The sequence below is a fragment of the Microchirus variegatus genome (assembly GCF_963457635.1).
Source record: "Microchirus variegatus genome assembly, chromosome: 18".
NCBI classification, from domain to species: domain Eukaryota; kingdom Metazoa; phylum Chordata; class Actinopteri; order Pleuronectiformes; family Soleidae; genus Microchirus; species Microchirus variegatus.
The window spans coordinates 24,522,107-24,546,185 of NC_139819.1; the positions used below are offsets into that span (position 1 = coordinate 24,522,107).

Here is a 24,079-nt window from a genome sequence, read left to right on the forward strand (position 1 = left end):
AGCAGAACCTTACATTAGAAAGTTACAATAGAACCTTACAGTAAAACATTACAGTAGAACCCTAAAATAGGTGACACTAGAACCTTACAGTAAAACCCTGCAGTAGAACCCTAAAACAGAGCTTTACGGTAGAATGTTTCAGTGGAACCTTACAGTAGTACCCTACAGTAGAAAGTTACAGGGGAACCTTACAGTAGAATGTTACAGTAGAACCTTACAGTAGAACGTTGAGGTGGAACCTTACAGTACAACATTACAGTAGAACCTTGCAATAGAATTATACAGTAGAACCTTACAGTAGAACCCTACAATAGAATGTTACAGTAGAACCCTACAGTAGAACATTACAGTAGAACCCTACAACAGAATGTTACAGTAGAACGTTACAGTAGAACCCTACAACAGAATGTTACAGTAGAACCCTACAGTAGAACCTTACAGTAGAACCCTACAATAGAATGTTACAGTAGAACCCTACAACAGAATATTACAGTAGAATGTTACAGTAGAACCTTACAGTAGAACCCTACAGTAGAACGTTACAGTAGAACCCTACAACAGAATATTACAGTAGAACCCTAACGTGTTAAGGTAGAACGTTACAGTGGAACCTTATTATAGAATGTTACAGTATAACCCTAAAGCGTCACAGTAGAACCCTAACGTGTTAAGGTAGAACGTTACAGTAGAACGTTAAAGTGGAACCTTATTATAGAATGTTACAGTAGAACCCTAAAGCGTTACAGTAGAACCCTACAACAGAATGTTACAGTAGAACCCTAACGTGTTAAAGTAGAACGTCACAGAAACACAAACATTGTACTTCTCCGTGTTGTTTTTGTTCAGAATGTTGAGGTGGACAGAGTGATCCTCCGCCCGACCACCAGGAGGCGTCCTCTGTGCAGGGACGGACACGTCATGTGACTGAGGGGGCGGAGTCCCGAGCAGCGAGGTCGTCCATCATGAATAATGTGGCATTTAAAGGGACGGTTGTGATTTCTTGATTGAAAATTCAACTGAATTCTGGTGTAAATAATGTAAATGTTCTGTAAATGAAATAAAATCTCTTTTCTCTTACTTTTATACTTTTTAACTTCGTTCTTTCTTGATTCTTCATCACGCTTGTGTTTTTAATTTAAAAATAAAATCATTTATATTTAGTTTTAGTTTCTTCAGACTTCAGATTCCTCTGTGTTGTCATAGCCACGCTCAGCCAGCAGGGGGCAGCAGTGAAACGAAGGCTGAGAAGGACGGACAACACAATGTGTGAGTGTTGTTCTGCTCAGACGCAGCAGGGGGCGCTGTTGTCAGACTACATGAAGAGGAGGAGAAGCAGTGCATGCTGGGACAGAAAGTCAGGGGGCGCTCACAGCACAGTCAGTAGCTCATTATAATGAGCAGCACAGGTAGACGACTCAGTGAATGACAGACAATCATTGTTTATTACGTGAACGTCATGTTTATTTCACACATACAAGTTTTTAGTCTTTATTTATTGAAGAGAATTCAAAAGTCTTTCAACAATGAATTACTGAGGCTTTAACATCAGGTTCTAAACAGTGAGACCTCGTCCACCACTGAAGCTGCTGTCTCTTCATGTTCTACAGAGAACACAGAGACACTGAGGAACCAAACCCGACCCAGAACCCAGGATACAGTGTTTGAGTGAATGTGGTCCTGAAGGTGTGGAGGTGGATCAGTGAGTCAGAGGAGACTCTGTAGAAGGACAGAGTCCCAGAAGGACAGTCCACAAACACTGAGACTCTGTTAGAGACAGAGGACGATGTGATGGGTGTTTCTGTATCACAGTGAAGGACAGAATAACCATCATCATCAGAGCAGATCAGACTCCAGGACTGATTATTACGTCCAAACACAGAGTCATAACTGTTGCCTTTCCTCTTGATTCCTCTGTAACTCACTGATATATAAACATGTCTTCTCCACTCGACCTCCCAGTAACAGAGACCAGTCAGACCAGATCTACACAGCAACTGAGACCAGTAATCAAATCTGTCTGGATGATCAGGATACGACTGATATTCTGTCTCAAAGGTCACTTTCCTGTTGTCTTCAGACAGTTTGAGTCTTCTGTACATTGTGTTTGTGTCCAGTTCCAGTTCACATGAATCTGATGAAGAACAAGACACAGCTGCAGTTTATTGATGATCAGCTGAGATGTTGTTATTTCCTGTAAATCCATACTTACACTTCCTGACACCAGGTTTTAGCCTCTGCTCTCCAGCATGGTGCATCCTGGAGGAAGAAACAGTCTGAATGAGTTTGTGTCTTAATGACGCACTCTGGTGGACACAATGATGAACTACACCCTGGTGTCAGATGAAGGACAGGTGTGTTTCAAAGACAAGATGGTGTCTGCAGAACCAGAGACCACAGTTTCAGGAGGCTACGCATTTTCTTAACAGCGCCACCATGTGGACAACACAGAAGAACTCCTGTATATACATTTCAACTCCTGTATATTCATTTTAACTTCTGTATATACATGTTTAACTCTTGTTAATAAGACATTCACTCGTTCTCACGAGAGTCAAGTGTTTGTTTCTAGTTTTTATGTTTATTATTAACCTCTTCTTCCCTGAGCCTCTTTGTGGAGTCCCTGCTCTGAAATGACATGAAGCTAAACTAAATAGAGTAAATCTCTGCAGTTACAAGCTCTATGTGGATTATCTTGGTATCAAAATGAAGATAACACTTGTGAGATTCCACCAGAGGTGTAAGTTTCACTGTAGATGTCACTGTGTCAGAGTAAATGTACATGGAACACAGCATAACTGAAGGATTTTTTTCTCTCGCCTAAAAAAATATTGCATTTTAAAGCAAATATCACCTTTAAAATATGCAGTAGAAGCTTAAAAACACATGGAGGTCATGTAACAACATGTGGACATGAGCTGTGAAAAGTCTGATGCTGCTGAAGTGAAGCAGAGTGAAATTACAGAGGTTTTAGTAAAGAGATGTCTGGGCGTTCTCTCTTTGGCACAGTTTGGCACCATCTGTGTCATTTGAGATTTCTTAGGTACCAAATTATGAAAAGCACATTTAATTTTATTTAATATGTCACTACAGGTCTAAAAAGAACTTGTTTGGGGAAGAAAACCAAAAAAAAAGTATGATAACTGTCTGTAAATGGATGCTTCCTGTTAGGTGCGTAATAACAACTCTGTGACTCTGCAGCGTCTTCAGTTACTCAGCGTCATAGCTCTGGCTTACCTTGGTCAATTAGGGTGATTGACAGCTCGTTTCAAACCTCTAAAGTTTAGAGTCTAAACCAATAGAATCAGACCTCGGTCTCCAAATGCGTGTGAATCACTTCATTAGTGAGTCAAAAGGACATAAATGCATATGACGCATTTGTGCAGACATTCGTCTTTCTCTAATCAGAACGATCTAATGTCGCTCTGTAATGATCAATCAGACCGGGATTTGTTCCCAAAGCATGCTGGGAAGTGTAGTTCTTCATTAGAAGTGGTTTTGTTCCGGTGGAAATAACTTGTTTTGATAAACAGCAAAGATAAGACAACATTTCTGCTTGTTTTTCTTGAAAGTCAGTTGTTGTTTTGCTCTTATTTTGGGGCTGGATCTGTGAATCTTGGTGTTTACATAATCACGCTGACGCTCCGGTGCCGCTTTTCAACAGGTGTTTAAAATGTTTGACTAATGTTTGGTTATATTCACTGACTTCTTATCACATTTGTCTCATAAACGACAGCAGAATAACAGAACATCTTCAACCTGAACCTTCTTACAAGTTTGAATGGTGCTGTTGAAGATGAAGCAGAAGAGGAGGAGGAGGAGGAGAATACCTGAGAGTGTCCAGTCTCCAGTGTGGACTCTTCAGTCCAGCAGACAGAAGCTTCTCTCCTGAGTTTCCTGGATGATTGAAGCTCAGGTCCAGTTCTCTCAGATGGGAGGGGTTGGAGTTCAGAGCTGAGGTCAGAGAAGAACATCCTTCTTCTGTGACCAGACAACCTGACAGACTGGAGTTAAGAAGATATGATGAACTCAGAACATCTTCATCAACAAGAACCTACAACAAGAATTGTCAAATAAAGTGAGTCCTGACCTGAGAGTCTCCAGAGAACAGTGAGGACTCTTCAGTCCATCACACAGCAGCTTCACTCCTGAATCCTGAAGGTCATTGTTACTCAGGTCCAGGTTTTTCAGGAGGGAGGAGTCTGAGTTCAGAGCTGAGGTCAGAGAAGAACATCCTTCTTCTGTGACCAGACAACCTGACAGACTGGAGTTAAGAAGATATGATGAACTCAGAACATCTTCATCAACAAGAACCTCAAGATCAACTGTCAAATAAAGTGAGTCCTGACCTGAGAGTCTCCAGAGAACAGTGAGGACTCTTCAGTCCATCACACAGCAGCTTCACTCCTGAATCCTGAAGGTCATTGTTCCTCAGGTCCAGGTTTTTCAGGAGGGAGGAGTCTGAGTTCAGAGCTGAGGTCAGAGAAGAACATCCTTCTTCTGTGACCAGACAACCTGACAGACTGGAGTTAAGAAGATATGATGAACTCAGAACATCTTCATCAACAAGAACCTCAAGATCAACTGTCAAATAAAGTGAGTCCTGACCTGAGAGTCTCCAGAGAACAGTGAGGACTCTTCAGTCCATCACACAGCAGCTTCACTCCTGAATCCTGAAGGTCATTGTTACTCAGGTCCAGGTTTTTCAGGAGGGAGGAGTCTGAGTTCAGAGCTGAGGTCAGAGAAGAACATCCTTCTTCTGTGACCAGACAACCTGACAGACTGGAGTTAAGAAGATATGATGAACTCAGAACATCTTCATCAACAAGAACCTCAAGATCAACTGTCAAATAAAGTGAGTCCTGACCTGAGAGTCTCCAGAGAACAGTGAGGACTCTTCAGTCCATCACACAGCAGCTTCACTCCTGAATCCTGAAGGTCATTGTTACTCAGGTCCAGGTTTTTCAGGAGGGAGGAGTCTGAGTTCAGAGCTGAGGTCAGAGAAGAACATCCTTCTTCTGTGACCAGACAACCTGACAGACTGGAGTTAAGAAGATATGATGAACTCAGAACATCTTCATCAACAAGAACCTACAACAAGAATTGTCAAATAAAGTGAGTCCTGACCTGAGAGTCTCCAGAGAACAGTGAGGACTCTTCAGTCCATCACACAGCAGCTTCACTCCTGAATCCTGAAGGTCATTGTTACTCAGGTCCAGGTTTTTCAGGAGGGAGGAGTCTGAGTTCAGAGCTGAGGTCAGAGAAGAACATCCTTCTTCTGTGACCAGACAACCTGACAGACTGGAGTTAAGAAGATATGATGAACTCAGAACATCTTCATCAACAAGAACCTACAACAAGAATTGTCAAATAAAGTGAGTCCTGACCTGAGAGTCTCCAGAGAACAGTGAGGACTCTTCAGTCCATCACACAGCAGCTTCACTCCTGAATCCTGAAGGTCATTGTTACTCAGGTCCAGGTTTTTCAGGAGGGAGGAGTCTGAGTTCAGAGCTGAGGTCAGAGAAGAACATCCTTCTTCTGTGACCAGACAACCTGACAACCTAAAGAGACACAGACATGAAGGAGTGATGACTGAATAATGTCAGGACAGACAGGAAATGAACACAACCTTTCATGGATCATCTGACCTGAGAGTCTCCAGAGAACAGTGAGGACTCTTCAGTCCATCACACAGCAGCTTCACTCCTGAATCCTGAAGGTCATTGTTCCTCAGGTCCAGGTGTCTCAGACTAGAGGACACAGAGCTGAGGACTGAGGACAGAGCTTCACAGCTTCTCTCTGAGAGTTTACAGTCACTCAGTCTGAGGTAGAAAACAGTGATGAACAAAAGGTTAAACATGTTTATCTTCTGCTCTTTAGAATATGTCTTATTAATATTTATATATTGATCCACGTACAGAGCTTTGTTGGAGGCTTTGACCACCGGCAGCAGCTTCAGAAGAGCCTCCTCTGAAGCAGAGAACTTCTTCAGGTCAAACTCTTCCAGATCTTTTCCTGATGACAGTAAGATGAAGACCAGAGCTGACCACTGAGCAGGAGACAGTGTCTCTGTGGACAGATGTCCTGATGTGAGGGACTCTTGGATCTCCTCCACAAGAGAACCATGGTTCAGTTCATTCAGACAGTGGAACAGGTTGATGCTTCTCTCTGCTGACAGATTCTCACTGATCTTCTCCTTGATGTACTCAACTGTTTCCTGATTGGTCTCTGAACCACTTCCTGTTTGTGTCAGTAGACCTCTTAAGAGCTTCTGATTGGTCTCCAGTGAAAGACCCAGAAGGAATCGGAGGAACAAGTCCAGGTGTCCATTTGGACTCAGTAAGGCCTGGTCCACAGCACTCTGGTGCAGATGTTTCAGATCAGGTTTGTGTCTAAACAGTCTGGACCTCTGTCTGGACCTCTGTCTGGACCTCTGTCTGGACCTCTGTCTGGACCTCTGGATCAACAGATTTGTTCCAGAGGTGATGAAGGTCACATGGACATGAAGAGCAGCCAGAAACTCCTGAACACTCAGATGGACAAAGCAGAAGACCTTGTCCTGGTACAGGCTTCTCTCCTCTTTAAAGATCTGAGTGAAGACTCCTGAGTAAACTGAAGCTGCTGTGATATCGATGCCACACTCTGTCAGGTCTGATTCATAGAAGATCAGGTTTCCTTTCTGCAGCTGCTCAAAACCCAGTTTCCCCAGAGACTTAATCATCTTCATGTTCTCTGGACTCCAGTGCGGATCTGTCTCAGCTCCTCCATCATATTTGACCTTCTTCACTTTGGACTGAACCACCAGGAAGTGGACGTACATCTCAGTCAGGGTCTTGGGCAGTTCTCCTCCATCTCTGGTTCTCAACATGTTCTCCAGAACTGTTGCAGTGATCCAGCAGAAGACTGGGATGTGACACATGATGTGGAGGCTTCGTGATGTCTGGATGTGGGAGATGATCCTCCTGGCCTGCTCCTCATCTCTGAACCTCTTCCTGAAGTAGTCCTCCTTCTGTGGGTCTGTGAACCCTCTGACCTCTGTCACCATGTCAACACAGTCAGGAGGGATCTGATTGGCTGCTGCAGGTCGTGTGGTTATCCAGAGGCGAGCAGAGGGAAGCAGTTTCCCCCTGATGAGGTTTGTCAGCAGCACGTCCACTGAGGTGGACGCTGTGACATCAGTCAGGATCTCAGTGTTGTGGAAGTCCAGAGGAAGTCGACACTCGTCCAGACCATCAAAGATGAAGACCACCTTCAAGTCTTCAAACCTGCAGATTCCTGCTTCTTTGGTTTCAGTGAAGAAGTGATGGATGAGTTCCACCAAACTGTACTTCTTCTCTTTCAGCACATTCAGCTCTCTGAAGGTGAAGGGAAATGTCAACTCTATGTCCTGGTTGCTTTTGTCTTCAGCCCAGTCCAGAGTGAACTTCTGTGTTAACACTGTTTTCCCAATGCCAGCCACTCCCTTTGTCATCACTCTTCTGATTGGTCCGTCTCTTCCAGCTGAGGCTTTAAAGATGTCTTCTTGTCTGATGGTTGTTTCTGCTCTGTCTGGTTTCCAGGAAGCTCTTTCAATCTGTCTGACCTCATGTTCTTCATTGACCTCTCCAGTCCCTCCCTCTGTGATGTAGAGCTCTGTGAAGATCTCATTCAGAAGGGTGGAGTTTCCTGCTTTAGCCACGCCCTCAAACAAACACTGGAACTTCTTCTTCAGGTTTGATTTGAGTTCACGTCGACAAGCTGCAGCTCTGGTTTCTGAAAGAACACAATAAAATAAATCAGTGAGTGGATCATTGAGAAAATTAGATGTTCTTCCTTTCACATTAAAAGTCCTCTTACTGTTCTGCAGACAGTCAGCGAGCTTCTCCTGCTTCATCCTCCTCAAGAAGTTCTCTGTGATCTTCAGAAAGGCCTCTCTGCTCCTCCTCTGCTCCTCATCTTCACCATCCAACACCTCCTCATCCTCCCTCTGACTCTCTGAGACTTCTGTGTGATCTGTACCCAGAACCTTCTGGATCTTCTTCAGCTCGTTCTTCACAAAGCAGATGATGTTCTCCTCCAGCAGCTGGAACAGAACATGTGAAGTTTAACCTGAGATGATCAGTGACAGAGTGAAGTCCTGCAGGTCCACAGAGCAGCATCCAGACTGTCAGGACCAGGACTCTGCAGGTCCACAGAGCAGCATCCAGACTGTCAGGACCAGGACTCTGCAGGTCCACAGAGCAGCATCCTGACTGTCAGGACCAGGACTCTGCAGGTCCACAGAGCAGCATCCTGACTGTCAGGACCAGGACTCTGCAGGTCCACAGAGCAGCATCCAGACTGTCAGGACCAGGACTCTGCAGGTCCACAGAGCAGCATCCTGACTGTCAGGACCAGGACTCTGCAGGTCCACAGAGCAGCATCCAGACTGTCAGGACCAGGACTCTGCAGATCCACAGAGCAGCATCCAGACTGTCAGGACCAGGACTCTGTAGGTCCACAGAGCAGCATCCAGACTGTCAGGACCAGGACTCTGCAGGTCCACAGAGCAGCATCCTGACTGTCAGGACCAGGACTCTGCAGGTCTACAGAGCAGCATCCAGACTGTCAGGACCAGGACTCTGCAGGTCCACAGAGCAGCATCCTGACTGTCAGGACCAGGACTCTGCAGGTCTACAGAGCAGCATCCAGACTGTCAGGACCAGGACTCTGCAGGTCCACAGAGCAGCATCCTGACTGTCAGGACCAGGACTCTGCAGGTCCACAGAGCAGCATCCTGACTGTCAGGACCAGGACTCTGCAGGTCTACAGAGCAGCATCCAGACTGTCAGGACCAGGACTCTGCAGGTCCACAGAGCATCATCCTGACTGTCAGGACCAGGACTCTGCAGGTCCACAGAGCAGCATCCAGACTGTCAGGACCAGGACTCTGCAGGTCCACAGAGCAACATCCAGACTGTCAGGACCAGGACTCTGCAGGTCCACAGAGCAGCATCCAGACTGTCAGGACCAGGACTCTGCAGGTCCACAGAGCAGCATCCAGACTGTCAGGACCAGGACTCTGCAGGTCCACAGAGCAGCATCCAGACTGTCAGGACCAGGACTCTGCAGGTCCACAGAGCAGCATCCAGACTGTCAGGACCAGGACTCTGCAGGTCCACAGAGCAGCATCCTGACTGTCAGGACCAGGACTCTGCAGGTCCACAGAGCAGCATCCAGACTGTCAGGACCAGGACTCTGCAGGTCCACAGAGCAGCATCCAGACTGTCAGGACCAGGACTCTGCAGGTCCACAGAGCAGCATCCAGACTGTCAGGACCAGGACTCTGCAGGTCCACAGAGCAGCATCCAGACTGTCAGGACCAGGACTCTGCAGGTCCACAGAGCAGCATCCAGACTGTCAGGACCAGGACTCTGCAGGTCCACAGAGCATCATCCAGACTGTCAGGACCAGGACTCTGCAGGTCCACAGAGCAGCATCCAGACTGTCAGGACCAGGACTCTGCAGGTCCACAGAGCAGCATCCAGACTGTCAGGACCAGGACTCTGCAGGTCCACAGAGCAGCATCCTGACTGTCAGGACCAGGACTCTGCTTCAATATGAACAGTAGTGTCATGTACATGTACACACCTTAAATATTGAGTCCAGGTCTTCTCCATGCTGCTGGACAGACTGACCACTGAGAACCTCTGTCCTCTGCTGATCAACTCTGAGGAGAAAACATTCAGGAAAATGTGACGTCAACAGACTGTCGGTCACTGATTGGTCATCACTGGAGTCATGAGCAACGACGTCCGGCACAAGAATCAAACCCGACATTTATTTTAAAAAACATCAAGAGCGAGCAGATGTTTTAGTGTCTGCAAAAATACATTGTGGTCCTTCAAGGACTTGAAGAAGTTCATGTGTTTACATCGATGTTCTCTGTTTGTGAGTTTGAGTCGCGTTTAAAACAACGTCACAACAGTTTCACACATCTGTGATATGACGAGAAAGTAGGCTCCCCCTGGTGGAGGATCATGTAAGTGTGACATTCTTACATCAGTTCATCATGTTCTTGTCCATCCTTGAAGTTAATATCACGACCAAAAGACTGGTCACTCTTCATGGACAAACAGCTGGTACCAGGTCCAGGTCCAGGAAAGTCTTGTTTCTTGTGTTGATTCCTAATTCAATAAATATTCAATATAATTAGAAAATGATGTTTACTAAAATCAACAAACTATTTTTTACTTACCTCTGACTCTCAATCAATAAGTCAATAAGACGACCTTTAGACCAGTCACTCTTCATGGACAAACAGCTGGGACCAGGTCCAGGTCCAGGTCCAGGTCCAGGTCCTGCAGAGTCTGGTCTCTGTTGATGGATCCTCCTACAAACACAGGACATGTAAATCCACCATCTGCTCTGATAGATTGATGTCTTTAATGATGGACAGTATCAGGAGACAGAGATGGTTTGACCCAGATGCTGCTCGGTGTCAAACTCTACACTGATCAACACATTTAAGACTTCCACTAAAACATGGAGAACATCTTCAGTCAGATCACTTTACCCAAAGCCAAGGACGTGAGCCAGGACTGTTCCACATTAATTCAACATTTCTTATTCTTTCATGGCTCCAGATCTGAGCTTAAAGAGACGGCTCTGTTTGGGACTTGGGTCCAGAATGTCTTGGTACTGGATCTGAGGTCCTAAATATAAGGTGTCTCTGGTGCTACATGGTGGATCATTTGAGTTGTTGACCTGTGAAGACCTCCATCATCTGACCTCTGTTCTTGTTTGAAGTGCATAGGTTCATCCATGGACCAGTCACTCTTCATGGAGACACAGCTGGGTCCAGGTCCAGGTCCAGGTCCAGGTCCAGGTCCAGGTCCAGGTCCAGGTCCAGGTCCAGCAGAGTCTGGTCTCTGTTGATGGATCCTCCTACAAACACAGGACATGATGTGTCAATAAAACACTGAGCTGTGACATGGAGACGAGTCACATGATCCATGAGATCTTCATCTGACCTCTGACCCTCATGTTCCTCACACAGAGTGCTTTTAGAGGGCGGAGCTTCCTCTTCACTGTCCTTGATCTGATTCATAGCAGAGCGCCACCTGCTGGGAGAACACAGGACAATCATTACAAGTTCTGCTAACATGGATGGACCACACTGACCTAATGTGGACCGGTCAACAGAAGACTTTTTTAAGCACATAATTGGCCGACATGACCCTCATTGGCTGACTGACCAATCAGAGCAGCCCATTGGTTTATGCTAATAATGGACTGTCAGTCACCCAGTTAGTGGGCGGGCTCTGGGTTGGTGAGATTTGAGTCACCAAAGTTAATCAGTGAACCAGGTTTCAATCGACCACCAAAGAAACGTGATCATGTGATTTCTAACGTACTTTAACATTGAAACAGAGAATTATGAAGCGTAATAAACTGGGTCAGATTTAATCTGTTGATGAAGCTGTCAGACCAGTTCAGACCAGTTCAGACCAGTTCAGTTCAGACACTTCATGCAGGAATGTTGAAAACACAAAGTCAGATCCTAAAGATTCAACAGTGATTTTACTGAGACACAAACACATGATCCATGAAAATCACTGTCATAGAAATGAGCTGAATAACATGAATCTATACGAGCAGCAGCCAATCACAGAGCAGAGAATACTGCAGACATTAGTACATGGAGTCACAGTGATGATCAGACTCTCACCTGCTGAACTGAGATCAGGTCACTGTCCACGAGGACACAAGACGCTGCTGATTGTCCCTCGTCTGTCCTGATGTCCTTCAGTGTCTGATCTGAGGACAGAGTCACGTCCTCACACCTTCAGAGTCAAAGTATAAATAAATCACTAGAACCAGATCAACCTGTCGAGACTCCGCCCTCTTCACTGTCACAGGTGTGAGTTAGTTACAGTTACTACAAAAGTTAGTCGGGATTAGTTTAAACCTCGTCCTTCCAAAGACAGAACGCTCGATCTTGAAGTCAAACCCCCCCGAAATAAGGTTTCCAATGATTTGACCCTCATGAGATATTTTTAATCTTGGTGCCAAACGAGGTGGTATTATCCCGGGCTGGTCCATCTCCTCTCTGGTCATTCCCCCGTCACTGTCCCACTCTTCAGAGGACCTGAACCCAGCTTTAAGAGCCCTGAGGTGGAGGTCTTTCCTGGAGAAATGTTCCTTTTCTCTACCTTGTAAGTTCTTCAGATCCACCGTTGTGAAGATAGCGACAGATATTGGTGCCCCACGTTTGGCGCCAAAATTGTCAAAATAATTTAGTAAAAGGATGGAGTTTGGAGCTCAGGAATCAAACAAGAGTTTATTCTTGTACAAGAAGAGAAATCACAAAGCAACATGCAGGTTCTGTTACTCTGTGAAGACTGTCAGAACAATGGAAAATCAATGTAGATTCCTCCACCCACGAGAAGAGGGGAATCAGGTGGACCCCCCACAGGGAGAGTGGAAGATAAGGATGTTTTATGACCCAAACACTGTCTGTGGTCAAACTATAGCAAATGGTCCTTTGATCTTAGGTCACTACAGGTCATACTTTTACATTTATATAATATTAATACAACATTTCCGTAACATTATGTTATGTTATATTATATTATATATTGTATTATATATTATGTTATGTTATGTTATGTTCTATTATAATATATATAATGTATTGTGTTGTATTTTTTTTCTTAAATGATCAAACTGGACCAGAACCAGGTTTACTGATGCAGTAAAATCACGTAACATGAGGGCTTTTATTTTGAAACGCATGGTGACATCAGTGTGAACGCATGTAGAGACATGAACAGGAAGTGATGACGCACACATTCACACTTTCATCCTCTGGGACTTTTTCTGCTTCAGGGTGAAAACAAAGGAATGAAGCAACTTTTCACACACACACACTCACGCACACACACACACGCAAGCACACACACACACACACACAGGGCATATGTGGTGTCTGAGGTAACCCTAACCCCATATGCCCTGTATGAGTGAGTGAGTGAGTGAGTGAGTGAGTGAGTGAGTGAGTGAGTGAGTGAGTGAGTGAGTGAGTGAGTGACACCAGCTATGATGAAACCTGGTCACATCCTCTCAGTGATGTTACCTGGAGTCCTTGAGTGTTTCAGGTCTTTCAAACATCGTACACTCTCGTCCAGGTGACCCAGTCGGGGGTGATCGAGCCCGGCTTGTGTCCAGGTAGAACTAAGCCCCACCCACTTATCTCCTCTCCTGATCCACAGCCACCTTGAAGCAACTTCTGCTGCTTCAGTGGCCTCCTTAATGGACCGTCTGGCTCCAGTGATACCCAGTGGCATCTGGCTCTCCACCCGTTGCGTTGGCATTCCTCCACCAGTGCAGCATATTTAGCCCTCTTCCTCTCGTTAGCCTCCTCAATACGTTAGCCTCCCAGGGAACAGTGAGCTCCAGGAGAACAATCTGCTTAGATGTTGCTGAGGTGAGGACCACATCCGGTCTGAGAGCAGCATTTTCGGGGGAACTTCAGTTGCTTCCCCAGGTCAACTCTGAGCTCCCACTCTTGTGCTGTTGCCATATATTATATGTTATGTTATATTATATATTGTATTATATATTATGTTATTTTTTTATGTTTTTTAACCTGCTTTTTCGAACTGTCCAGGGTGTACCCCGCCTATCGCCCAATGGCAGCTGAGATAGGCACAGCACCCCCCGCGACCCTCTGGTGGAGGATAAAGCGGTAGATAATGGATGGATGGAACCTGCTTTTTTATTTATTTTACCGGTTTTACCATTTCTCGAATGGGTGTGATATCAACATTCAATGGGTCCTCATAAGATATTTTTAATCTTGGTGCCAAACGAGGTGGTATTATCCCGGGCTGGTCCATCTCCTCTCTGGTCATTCCCCCGTCACTGTCCCACTCTTCAGAGGACCTGAACCCAGCTTTAAGAGCCCTGAGGTGGAGGTCTTTCCTGGAGAAATGTTCCTTTTCTCTACCTTGTAAGTTCTTCAGATCCACCGTTGTGAAGATAGCGACAGATATTGGTGCCCCACGTTTGGCGCCAAAATTGTCAAAATAATTTAGTAAAAGGATGGAGTTTGGAGCTCAGGAATCAAACAAGAGTTTATTCTTGTACAAGAAGAGAAATCACAAAGCAACATGCAGGTTCTGTTACTCTGTGAAGACTGTCAGAACAATGGAAAATCAATGTAGATTCCTCCACCCACGAGAAGAGGGGGATCAGTGCAGCATATTTAGCCCTCTTCCTCTCGTTAGCCTCCTCAATACGTTAGCCTCCCAGGGAACAGTGAGCTCCAGGAGAATAATCTGCTTAGATGTTGCTGAGGTGAGGACCACATCCGGTCTGAGAGCAGCATTTTCGGGGAACTTCAGTTGCTTCCCCAGGTCAACTCTGAGCTCCCACTCTTGTGCTGTTGCCAAGAGGCCAGCGGAGGTGGTTCTGGCTGCAGCTGGTGGCTTCTTCTTCTTCTTCTTCTTCTTCTTCTTCTTCTTCTTCTTCTTCTCGGCCTTCACAAAAGAGATGCTCCTCTTTACTGGAGGCGGGGCTTGCATTTGTCAATTCCATTGCAGACGGTGTTCACTATGGCTATCACACCTCTTCCTGGACCAGTGCTCTCCTGTCCTTCCCCTTTGCTTTGTCATAGTGAGGAGTTGCACCAGTACCTCGGTCCGCTCTAGTGTTCTGTTCTGCAGCCGGGATTCAGCCTCATCCACATCCACGGCCTCAGCTGCTCTCTGTCTCTGTCCAGACTTCTATCCCAGACCTTGTGATCAGAGGACTCTTGGTATTGCAGCATCTCCTTTGTACGACTCACCATGAACTCCTCGTTCAGGCTGCTGATGAGAAGCCTCAGGATGTTGCTCTGTACATAAAGGGTGATGCTGCTCAGGCTCAGAGGTAGACCCGTCCACCTCCACAGGTATCCACTGACTCTCCTCTCAAAGCCCTCAACCGTGGAAATTGGGACTCTGTAGGCTGCAGCTTTGTTTAGGGCCAGAGGATCCTTGGGAGGATGACCTGTTGGTAAATCCAGGCCAGTTCCGGTTTGTCCACAAGTCTCCAGATCTTTGTTGTAGAGCAGATAGCTGCTGTGTCGCTCAGGCTGCAGTTGAAAACCTTCCCCAGGTTCTTCACCAGTTTCTCTGTGATGGATGGTATCCTGGTGTTGCCAAGTGTGAAGTGGAACTTGTCAGTGACCTTTCTTTTCTTCAGCACAATCTGGATTTCACTGGATTGAAGGTCATGAGGGCCCATGTGTCCAGATCCTCCAGGCCTTTCAGGATCCACCTACTCCCAGGAACATGTGGTGTCCATGAAGGCTCTGACCCTCTGCACAGACCCTCGGCCAACTTCACCATCATGTTCATGGTAAGTGTATGCCTGTCCGATGTTAAGTGCCCTAAGGAAACTCAGGCTGAATCCATCGTAATAATCCAGGATGTGGTGACGACACAGTGCTTCTTCCGCCATCTTGTTGGGTCATGGACCCATAGGCATTCATGAGGTCCAGCCACAGCCCGACCAGGTCGCCCTTATTCTCTCAGGCTTCTCTGATCAGCTGTTATTATACCTGTGTGATCCAGACTCTCCAGTACCTTCAGGATCCATCCTTTCTGGACCGAGGTATCGATATAGAAGTTCCTCAGGAGGTTTTCTGTCAGGGGCAACAATGCTGAAGAATATCTTCCCTTCAACACTGAGCAGGCTGATGGTTCTGAATTGTTTCAGGCTGGTTCTCAGCAGCAGGGGGCGCTCACAGCACAGTCAGTAGCTCATTATAATGAGCAGCACAGGTAGACGACTCAGTGAATGACAGACAATCATTGTTTATTACGTGAACGTCATGTTTATTTCACACATACAAGTTTTTAGTCTTTATTTATTGAAGAGAATTCAAAAGTCTTTCAACAATGAATTACTGAGGCTTTAACATCAGGTTCTAAACAGTGAGACCTCGTCCACCACTGAAGCTGCTGTCTCTTCATGTTCTACAGAGAACACAGAGACACTGAGGAACCAAACCCGACCCAGAACCCAGGATACAGTGTTTGAGTGAATGTGGTCCTGAAGGTGTGGAGGTGGATCAGTGAGTCAGAGGAGACTCTGTAGAAGGACAGAGTCCCAGCAGGACAGTCCACAAACACTGAGACTCTGTGAGAGACAGAGGACGATGTGATGGGTGTTTCTGTATCACAGTGAAGGACAGAATAACCATCATCATCAGAGCAGATCAGACTCCAGGACTGATTATTACGTCCAAACACAGAGTCATAACTGTTGCCTTTCCTCTTGATTCCTCTGTAACTCACTGATATATAAACATGTCTTCTCCACTCGACCTCCCAGTAACAGAGACCAGTCAGACCAGATCTACACAGCAACTGAGACCAGTAATCAAATCTGTCTGGATGATCAGGATACGACTGATATTCTGTCTCAAAGGTCACTTTCCTGTTGTCTTCAGACAGTTTGAGTCTTCTGTACATTGTGTTTGTGTCCAGTTCCAGTTCACATGAATCTGATGAAGAACAAGACACAGCTGCAGTTTATTGATGATCAGCTGAGATGTTGTTATTTCCTGTAAATCCATACTTACACTTCCTGACACCAGGTTTTAGCCTCTGCTCTCCAGCATGGTCCATCCTGGAGGAAGAAACAGTCTGAATGAGTTTGTGTCTTAATGACGCACTCTGGTGGACACAATGATGAACTACACCCTGGTGTCAGATGAAGGACAGGTGTGTTTCAAAGAGAAGACGGTGTCTGCAGAACCAGAGACCACAGTTTCAGGAGGCTACGTATTTTCGTAACAGCGCCACCATGTGGACAATAAGACGACTCCTGTATATAAATTTTAAAGCTCACAAAGAGTGGTCCTGTTGCACATATATGTTAGTTATGGAGGTCTACTTACATACATTAACTTGTTTTTATGCTCAAAAACCTCCTAGTTGCTGTAAACGAGCCGATAGAAATCCTCTTTTCTGACGCTGTTCGTCAGCCGTGATGTTTCAAAGTGAACTTTCACCCCCAGAAGACAGAGTCTTGTGATTGGCCAGTACTATCCAGCACACCAGCTCTCAGAAGCACAGCTCCCCCCTCTGGAATGGTGGATGCACTGCTCCTCATTATCAAAACATTGTTTAAACATTGTTTAACCGTCAGGCTTCATAAACAAGGTAATGACGCAGATACACACTAAAAAACAGCGTTAATTGGAACTTCAGGTCGAGTTCTGCTTTAACTTCTGTTTATACATGTTTAACTCCTCTGTTTCAAATGTTTCACTAATGTTTGGTTATATTCATGGGCTTCTTATCACATTAGTCTCACAGAGGACAACATAAAAAGTGTACTGTGTACTTGAAGTTTAAATACTTCTTGGAAATATTAAGGATGACAAAATATGTAACTTAAGTCCAGTTTTCAGGTATTTACCTTATAATTGAATCCAGTCAGGAATGATTTAACTTCATTAGTATTTAGTTTGGATCCAGTTCTTTGTTTTTCTGCAGAAACTCATAAATGTTCTAAAACAACATCTGTTTTGATTCAGTTGAAAATCTTCATCCTGAACCTGTTTAAGAGTTTGGATCCTGCTGTTGAAGATGAAGCAGAAGATGAAGAGGAGGAGGAAGAGGAGGAGAATACCTGAGAGTGTCCAGTCTCCAGTGTGGACTCTTCAGTCCAGCAGACAGAAGCTTCTTTCCTGAGTTTCCTGGATGATTGAAGCTCAGGTCCAGTTCTCTCAGATGGGAGGGGTTGGAGTTCAGAGCTGAGGTCAGAGAAGAACATCCTTCTTCTGTGACCAGACAACCTGACAGACTGGAGTTAAGAAGATATGATGAACTCAGAACATCTTCATCAACAAGAACCTCAAGATCAACTGTCAAATAAAGTGAGTCCTGACCTGAGAGTCTCCAGAGAACAGTGAGGACTCTTCAGTCCATCACACAGCAGCTTCACTCCTGAATCCTGGAGGTCATTGTTCCTCAGGTCCAGGTGTCTCAGACTAGAGGACACAGAGCTGAGGACTGAGGACAGAGCTTCACAGCTTCTCTCTGAGAGTTTACAGTCACTCAGTCTGAGGTAGAAAACAGTGATGAACAAAAGGTTAAACATGTTTATCTTCTGCTCTTTAGAATATGTCTTATTAATATTTATATATTGATCCACGTACAGAGCTTTGTTGGAGGCTTTGACCACCGGCAGCAGCTTCAGAAGAGCCTCCTCTGAAGCAGAGAACTTCTTCAGGTCAAACTCTTCCAGATCTTTTCCTGATGACAGTAAGATGAAGACCAGAGCTGACCACTGAGCATGAGACAGTGTCTTTGTGGACAGATGTCCTGATGTGAGGGACTCTTGGATCTCCTCCACAAGAGAACCATGGTTCAGTTCATTCAGACAGTGGAACAGGTTGATGCTTCTCTCTGCTGACAGATTCTTACTGATATTCTTCTTGATGTACTCAACTGTTTTCTGATTGGTCTGTGAACCACTTCCTGTTTGTGTCAGTAGACCTCTTAAGAGCTTCTGATTGGTCTCCAGTGAAAGACCCAGGAGGAAGCGGAGGAACAAGTCCAGGTGTCCATTTGGACTCAGTAAGGCCTGGTCCACAGCACTCTGGTGCAGATGTTTCAGATCAGGTGTGTGTCTATACAGTCTGCACCACAGACTCGTTGTTAGTTCTTCCGACAACAGATCTGTTCCAGAGTTGATGAAGGTCACATGGACATGAAGAGCAGCCAGAAACTCCTGAACACTCAGATGGACAAAGCAGAAGACCTTGTCCTGGTACAGGCTTCTCTCCTCTTTAAAGATCTGAGTGAAGACTCCTGAGTAAACTGAAGCTGCTGTGATATCGATGCCACACTCTGTCAGGTCTGATTCATAGAAGATCAGGTTTCCTTTCTGCAGCTGCTCAAAAGCCAGTTTCCCCAGAGACTGAATCATCTCCATGTTCTCTGGACTCCAGTGTGGATCTGTCTCAGCTCCTCCATCATATTTGACCTTCTTCACTTTGGACTGAACCACCAGGAAGTGGATGTACATCTCAGTCAGGGTCTTGGGCAGTTCTCCTCCATCTCTGGTTCTCAACATGTTCTCCAGAACTGTTGCAGTGATCCAGCAGAAGACTGGGATGTGACACATGATGTGGAGGCTTCGTGATGTCTGGATGTGGGAGATGATCCTCCTGGCCTGCTCCTCATCTCTGAACCTCTTCCTGAAGTAGTCCTCCTTCTGTGGGTCTGTGAACCCTCTGACCTCTGTCACCATGTCAACACAGTCAGGAGGGATCTGATTGGCTGCTGCAGGTCGTGTGGTTATCCAGAGGCGAGCAGAGGGAAGCAGTTTCCCCCTGATGAGGTTTGTCAGCAGCACGTCCACTGAGGTGGACGCTGTGACATCAGTCAGGATCTCAGTGTTGTGGAAGTCCAGAGGAAGTCGACACTCGTCCAGACCATCAAAGATGAAGACCACCTTCAAGTCTTCAAACCTGCAGATTCCTGCTTCTTTGGTTTCAGTGAAGAAGTGATGGATGAGTTCCACCAAACTGTACTTCTTCTCTTTCAGCACATTCAGCTCTCTGAAGGTGAAGGGAAATGTCAACTCTATGTCCTGGTTGCTTTTGTCTTCAGCCCAGTCCAGAGTGAACTTCTGTGTTAACACTGTTTTCCCAATGCCAGCCACTCCCTTTGTCATCACTCTTCTGATTGGTCCGTCTCTTCCAGCTGAGGCTTTAAAGATGTCTTCTTGTCTGATGGTTGTTTCTGCTCTGTCTGGTTTCCAGGAAGCTCTTTCAATCTGTCTGACCTCATGTTCTTCATTGACCTCTCCAGTCCCTCCCTCTGTGATGTAGAGCTCTGTGAAGATCTCATTCAGAAGGGTGGGGTTTCCTGGTTTAGCCACGCCCTCAAACAAACACTGGAACTTCTTCTTCAGGTTTGATTTGAGTTCACGTCGACAAGCTGCAGCTCTGGTTTCTGAAAGAACACAATAAAATTAATCAGTGAGTGGATCATTGAGAAAATAAGATGTTCTTCCTTTCACATTAAAAGTCCTCTTACTGTTCTGCAGACAGTCAGCGAGCTTCTCCTGCTTCATCCTCCTCAAGAAGTTCTCTGTGATCTTCAGAAAGGCCTCTCTGCTCCTCCTCTGCTCCTCATCTTCACCATCCAACACCTCCTCATCCTCCCTCTGACTCTCTGAGACTTCTGTGTGATCTGTACCCAGAACCTTCTGGATCTTCTTCAGCTCGTTCTTCACAAAGCAGATGATGTTCTCCTCCAGCAGCTGGAACAGAACATGTGAAGTTTAACCTGAGATGATCAGTGACAGAGTGAAGTCCTGCAGGTCCACAGAGCAGCATCCAGACTGTCAGGACCAGGACTCTGCAGGTCCACAGAGCAGCATCCAGACTGTCAGGACCAGGACTCTGCAGATCCACAGAGCAGCATCCTGACTGTCAGGACCAGGACTCTGCAGGTCTACAGAGCAGCATCCTGACTGTCAGGACCAGGACTCTGCAGGTCTACAGAGCAGCATCCAGACTGTCAGGACCAGGACTCTGCAGGTCCACAGAGCAGCATCCTGACTGTCAGGACCAGGACTCTGCAGGTCTACAGAGCAGCATCCAGACTGTCAGGACCAGGACTCTGCAGGTCCACAGAGCAGCATCCTGACTGTCAGGACCAGGACTCTGCAGATCCACAGAGCAGCATCCTGACTGTCAGGACCAGGACTCTGCAGGTCCACAGAGCAGCATCCAGACTGTCAGGACCAGGACTCTGCAGATCCACAGAGCAGCATCCAGACTGTCAGGACCAGGACTCTGCAGGTCCACAGAGCAGCATCCTGACTGTCAGGACCAGGACTCTGCAGATCCACAGAGCAGCATCCTGACTGTCAGGACCAGGACTCTGCAGGTCTACAGAGCAGCATCCTGACTGTCAGGACCAGGACTCTGCAGGTCTACAGAGCAGCATCCAGACTGTCAGGACCAGGACTCTGCAGGTCCACAGAGCAGCATCCTGACTGTCAGGACCAGGACTCTGCAGGTCCACAGAGCAGCATCCAGACTGTCAGGACCAGGACTCTGTAGGTCCACAGAGCAGCATCCTGACTGTCAGGACCAGGACTCTGCTTCAATATGAACAGTAGTGTCATGTACATGTACACACCTTAAATATGGAGTCCAGGTCTGCTCTATGCTGCTGGACAGACTGACCACTGAGAACCTCTGTCCTCTGCTGATCAACTCTGAGGAGAAAACATTCAGGAAAATGTGACATCAACAGACTGTCGGTCACTGATTGGTCATCACTGGAGTCATGAGCAACAACGTCCGGCACAAGAATCAAACCCGACATTTATTTTAAAAAACATCAAGAGCGAGCAGATGTTTTAGTGTCTGCAAAAATACATCGTGGTTCTTCAAGGACTTGAAGAAGTTCATGTGTTTACATCGATGTTCTCTGTTTGTGAGTTTGAGTCGCGTTTAAAACAACGTCACAGTTTCACAGATCTGTGATATGACGAGAAAGTAGGCTCCCCCTGGTGGAGGATCATGTAAGTGTGACATTCTTACATCAGTTCATCATGTTCTTGTCCATCCTTGAAGTTAATATAACGACCAAAAGACTGGTCACTCTTCATGGACAAACAGCTGGGACCAGGTCCAGGTCCAGGTCCAGGTCCAGGTCCAGGTCCAGGTCCTGCAGAGTCTGGTCTCTGTTGATGGATCCTCCTACAAACACAGGACATGTAAATCCACCATCTGCTCTGATAGATTGATGTGTAAATGACAGAAGATTCTTTTAGGCTGTCACCTTAGTTTTCCTTTGTTTTTTTTGTTTGATGAGTCAGTAAATGACCTAATACTGACATCTGGTGGCCAGTCTTTGTGGATGGTAACAAGGTATAAGAGGGAAGAGACTATTGACGCCTGTAACCCTCACCTGTGCACATTCCCCCTCCTGAGTCTTTGTCTCCTCTGTGCTAGCATGGTGCATGTGCTGCTGAGTCTCTCCTTTGTCTGATTAATTGTGGCTTTCCATGTAAGTTTTATTTTAAAACCATTTATTGTAATCCTCATTTTGTGGTCCGCTTTAAGTTTGTTTTATTGTTGTTAGGAGGCAGATGGTTTCCCCCGACGGCACCTTTGAATCAAACAATTAGCTCCCTTGGTATAGTGGAATGAGGTATGTGGACCTCAGTTTCTGAATTGTTTTTATCCTTGGGATGTCTAGATTCAGTTAATTCTGAGGAATGTGCACATTGTTTGATATGGTCCGATTGAGTTTAATAAATGTATATTTTAATCTTTTTATTGAACAGAAATAAATGTATTGATATGTGTATAAATGAAATATTTCTCTGATGTATTTAATCTAATTTCCTATTTTTCCTTTCTGTATTTCCTCTTTATAGTTTTCACGGTGCAATGTCAACTAATAAAATTTAAGCACCCGTTGATTCTCTCCGCCTTATTTGTGAACACCAAGGGCCTGCTACATGGTGTCTTTAATGATGGACAGTATCAGGAGACAGAGATGGTTTGACCCAGATGGTGTCGGCTGCTCGGTGTCAAACTCTACACTGATCAACACATTTAAGACTTCCACTAAAACATGGAGAACATCTTCAGTCAGATCACTTTACCCAAAGCCAAGGACGTGAGCCAGGACTGTTCCACATTTATTCAACATTTCTTATTCTTTCATGGCTCCAGATCTGAGCTTAAAGAGACGGCTCTGTTTGGGACTTGGGTCCAGAATGTCTTGGTACTGGATCTGAGGTCCTAAATATAAGGTGTCTCTGGTGCTACATGGTGGATCATTTGAGTTGTTGACCTGTGAAGACCTCCATCATCTGACCTCTGTTCTTGTTTGAAGTTCATAGGTTTATCCATGGACCAGTCACTCTTCATGGAGACACAGCTGGGTCCAGGTCCAGGTCCAGGTCCAGGTCCAGGTCCAGGTCCAGGTCCAGGTCCAGGTCCAGGTCCAGGTCCAGGTCCAGGTCCAGCAGAGTCTGGTCTCTGTTGATGGATCCTCCTACAAACACAGGACATGATGTGTCAATAAAACACTGAGCTGTGACATGGAGACGAGTCACATGATCCATGAGATCTTCATCTGACCTCTGACCCTCATGTTCCTCACACAGAGTGCTTTTAGAGGGCGGAGCTTCCTCTTCACTGTCCTTGATCTGATTCATAGCAGAGCGCCACCTGCTGGGAGAACACAGGACAATCATTACAAGTTCTGCTAACATGGATGGACCACACTGACCTAATGTGGACCGGTCAACAGAAGACTTTTTTTAAGCACATAATTGGCCGACATGACCCTCATTGGCTGACTGACCAATCAGAGCAGCCCATTGGTTTATGCTAATAATGGACTGTCAGTCACCCAGTTAGTGGGCGGGCTCTGAGTTGGTGAGACTTGAGTCACCAAAATTAATCAGTGAACCAGGTTTCAATCGACCACCAAAGAAACGTGATCATGTGATTTCTAACGTACTTTAACATTAAAACAGAGAATTATGAAGCGTAATAAACTGGGTCAGATTTAATCTGTTGATGAAGCTGTCAGACCAGTTCAGACCAGTTCAGACCAGTTCAGACCAGTTCAGTTCAGACTCTTCATGCAGGAATGTTGAAAACACAAAGTCAGATCCTAAAGATTCAACAGTGATTTTACTGAGACACAAACACATGATCCATGAAAATCACTGTCATAGAAATGAGCTGAATAACATGAATCTATACGAGCAGCAGCCAATCACAGAGCAGAGAATACTGCAGACATTAGTACATGGAGTCACAGTGATGATCAGACTCTCACCTGCTGAACTGAGATCAGGTCACTGTCCACGAGGACACAAGACGCTGCTGATTGTCCCTCGTCTGTCCTGATGTCCTTCAGTGTCTGATCTGAGGACAGAGTCACGTCCTCACACCTTCAGAGTCAAAGTATAAATAAATCACTAGAACCAGATCAACCTGTCGAGACTCCGCCCCCTTCACTGTCACAGGTGTGAGTTAGTTACAGTTACTACAATAGTTAGTTTTGTGTGTTGA

At 45.8% G+C, this 24,079-nt stretch overlaps 1 protein-coding gene across 1 annotated transcript; it reads right to left on the reverse strand.

Moving 5' to 3' along the window:
* Positions 1–1,172: 1,172 nt before the first annotated feature.
* Positions 1,173–23,377, reverse strand: LOC310939856 (uncharacterized protein; the record flags this gene model as incomplete). The annotated part of the gene is made up of 25 exons (XM_083904704.1): positions 1,173–1,241; positions 1,641–1,764; positions 3,828–4,001; positions 4,088–4,261; positions 4,347–4,520; positions 4,606–4,779; positions 4,865–5,038; positions 5,125–5,298; positions 5,385–5,558; positions 5,646–5,819; positions 5,916–7,749; positions 7,834–8,059; positions 9,607–9,683; positions 10,996–11,078; positions 14,706–15,151; positions 15,222–15,279; positions 15,563–15,646; positions 15,994–16,510; positions 16,589–16,635; positions 17,644–17,817; positions 17,903–18,076; positions 18,173–19,961; positions 20,061–20,253; positions 23,110–23,224; positions 23,361–23,377. The coding sequence occupies 25 exons, from the start codon at positions 23,375–23,377 to the stop codon at positions 1,173–1,175; spliced, it is 7,419 nt and encodes a 2,472-aa protein (XP_083760830.1).
* Positions 23,378–24,079: the final 702 nt, after the last annotated feature.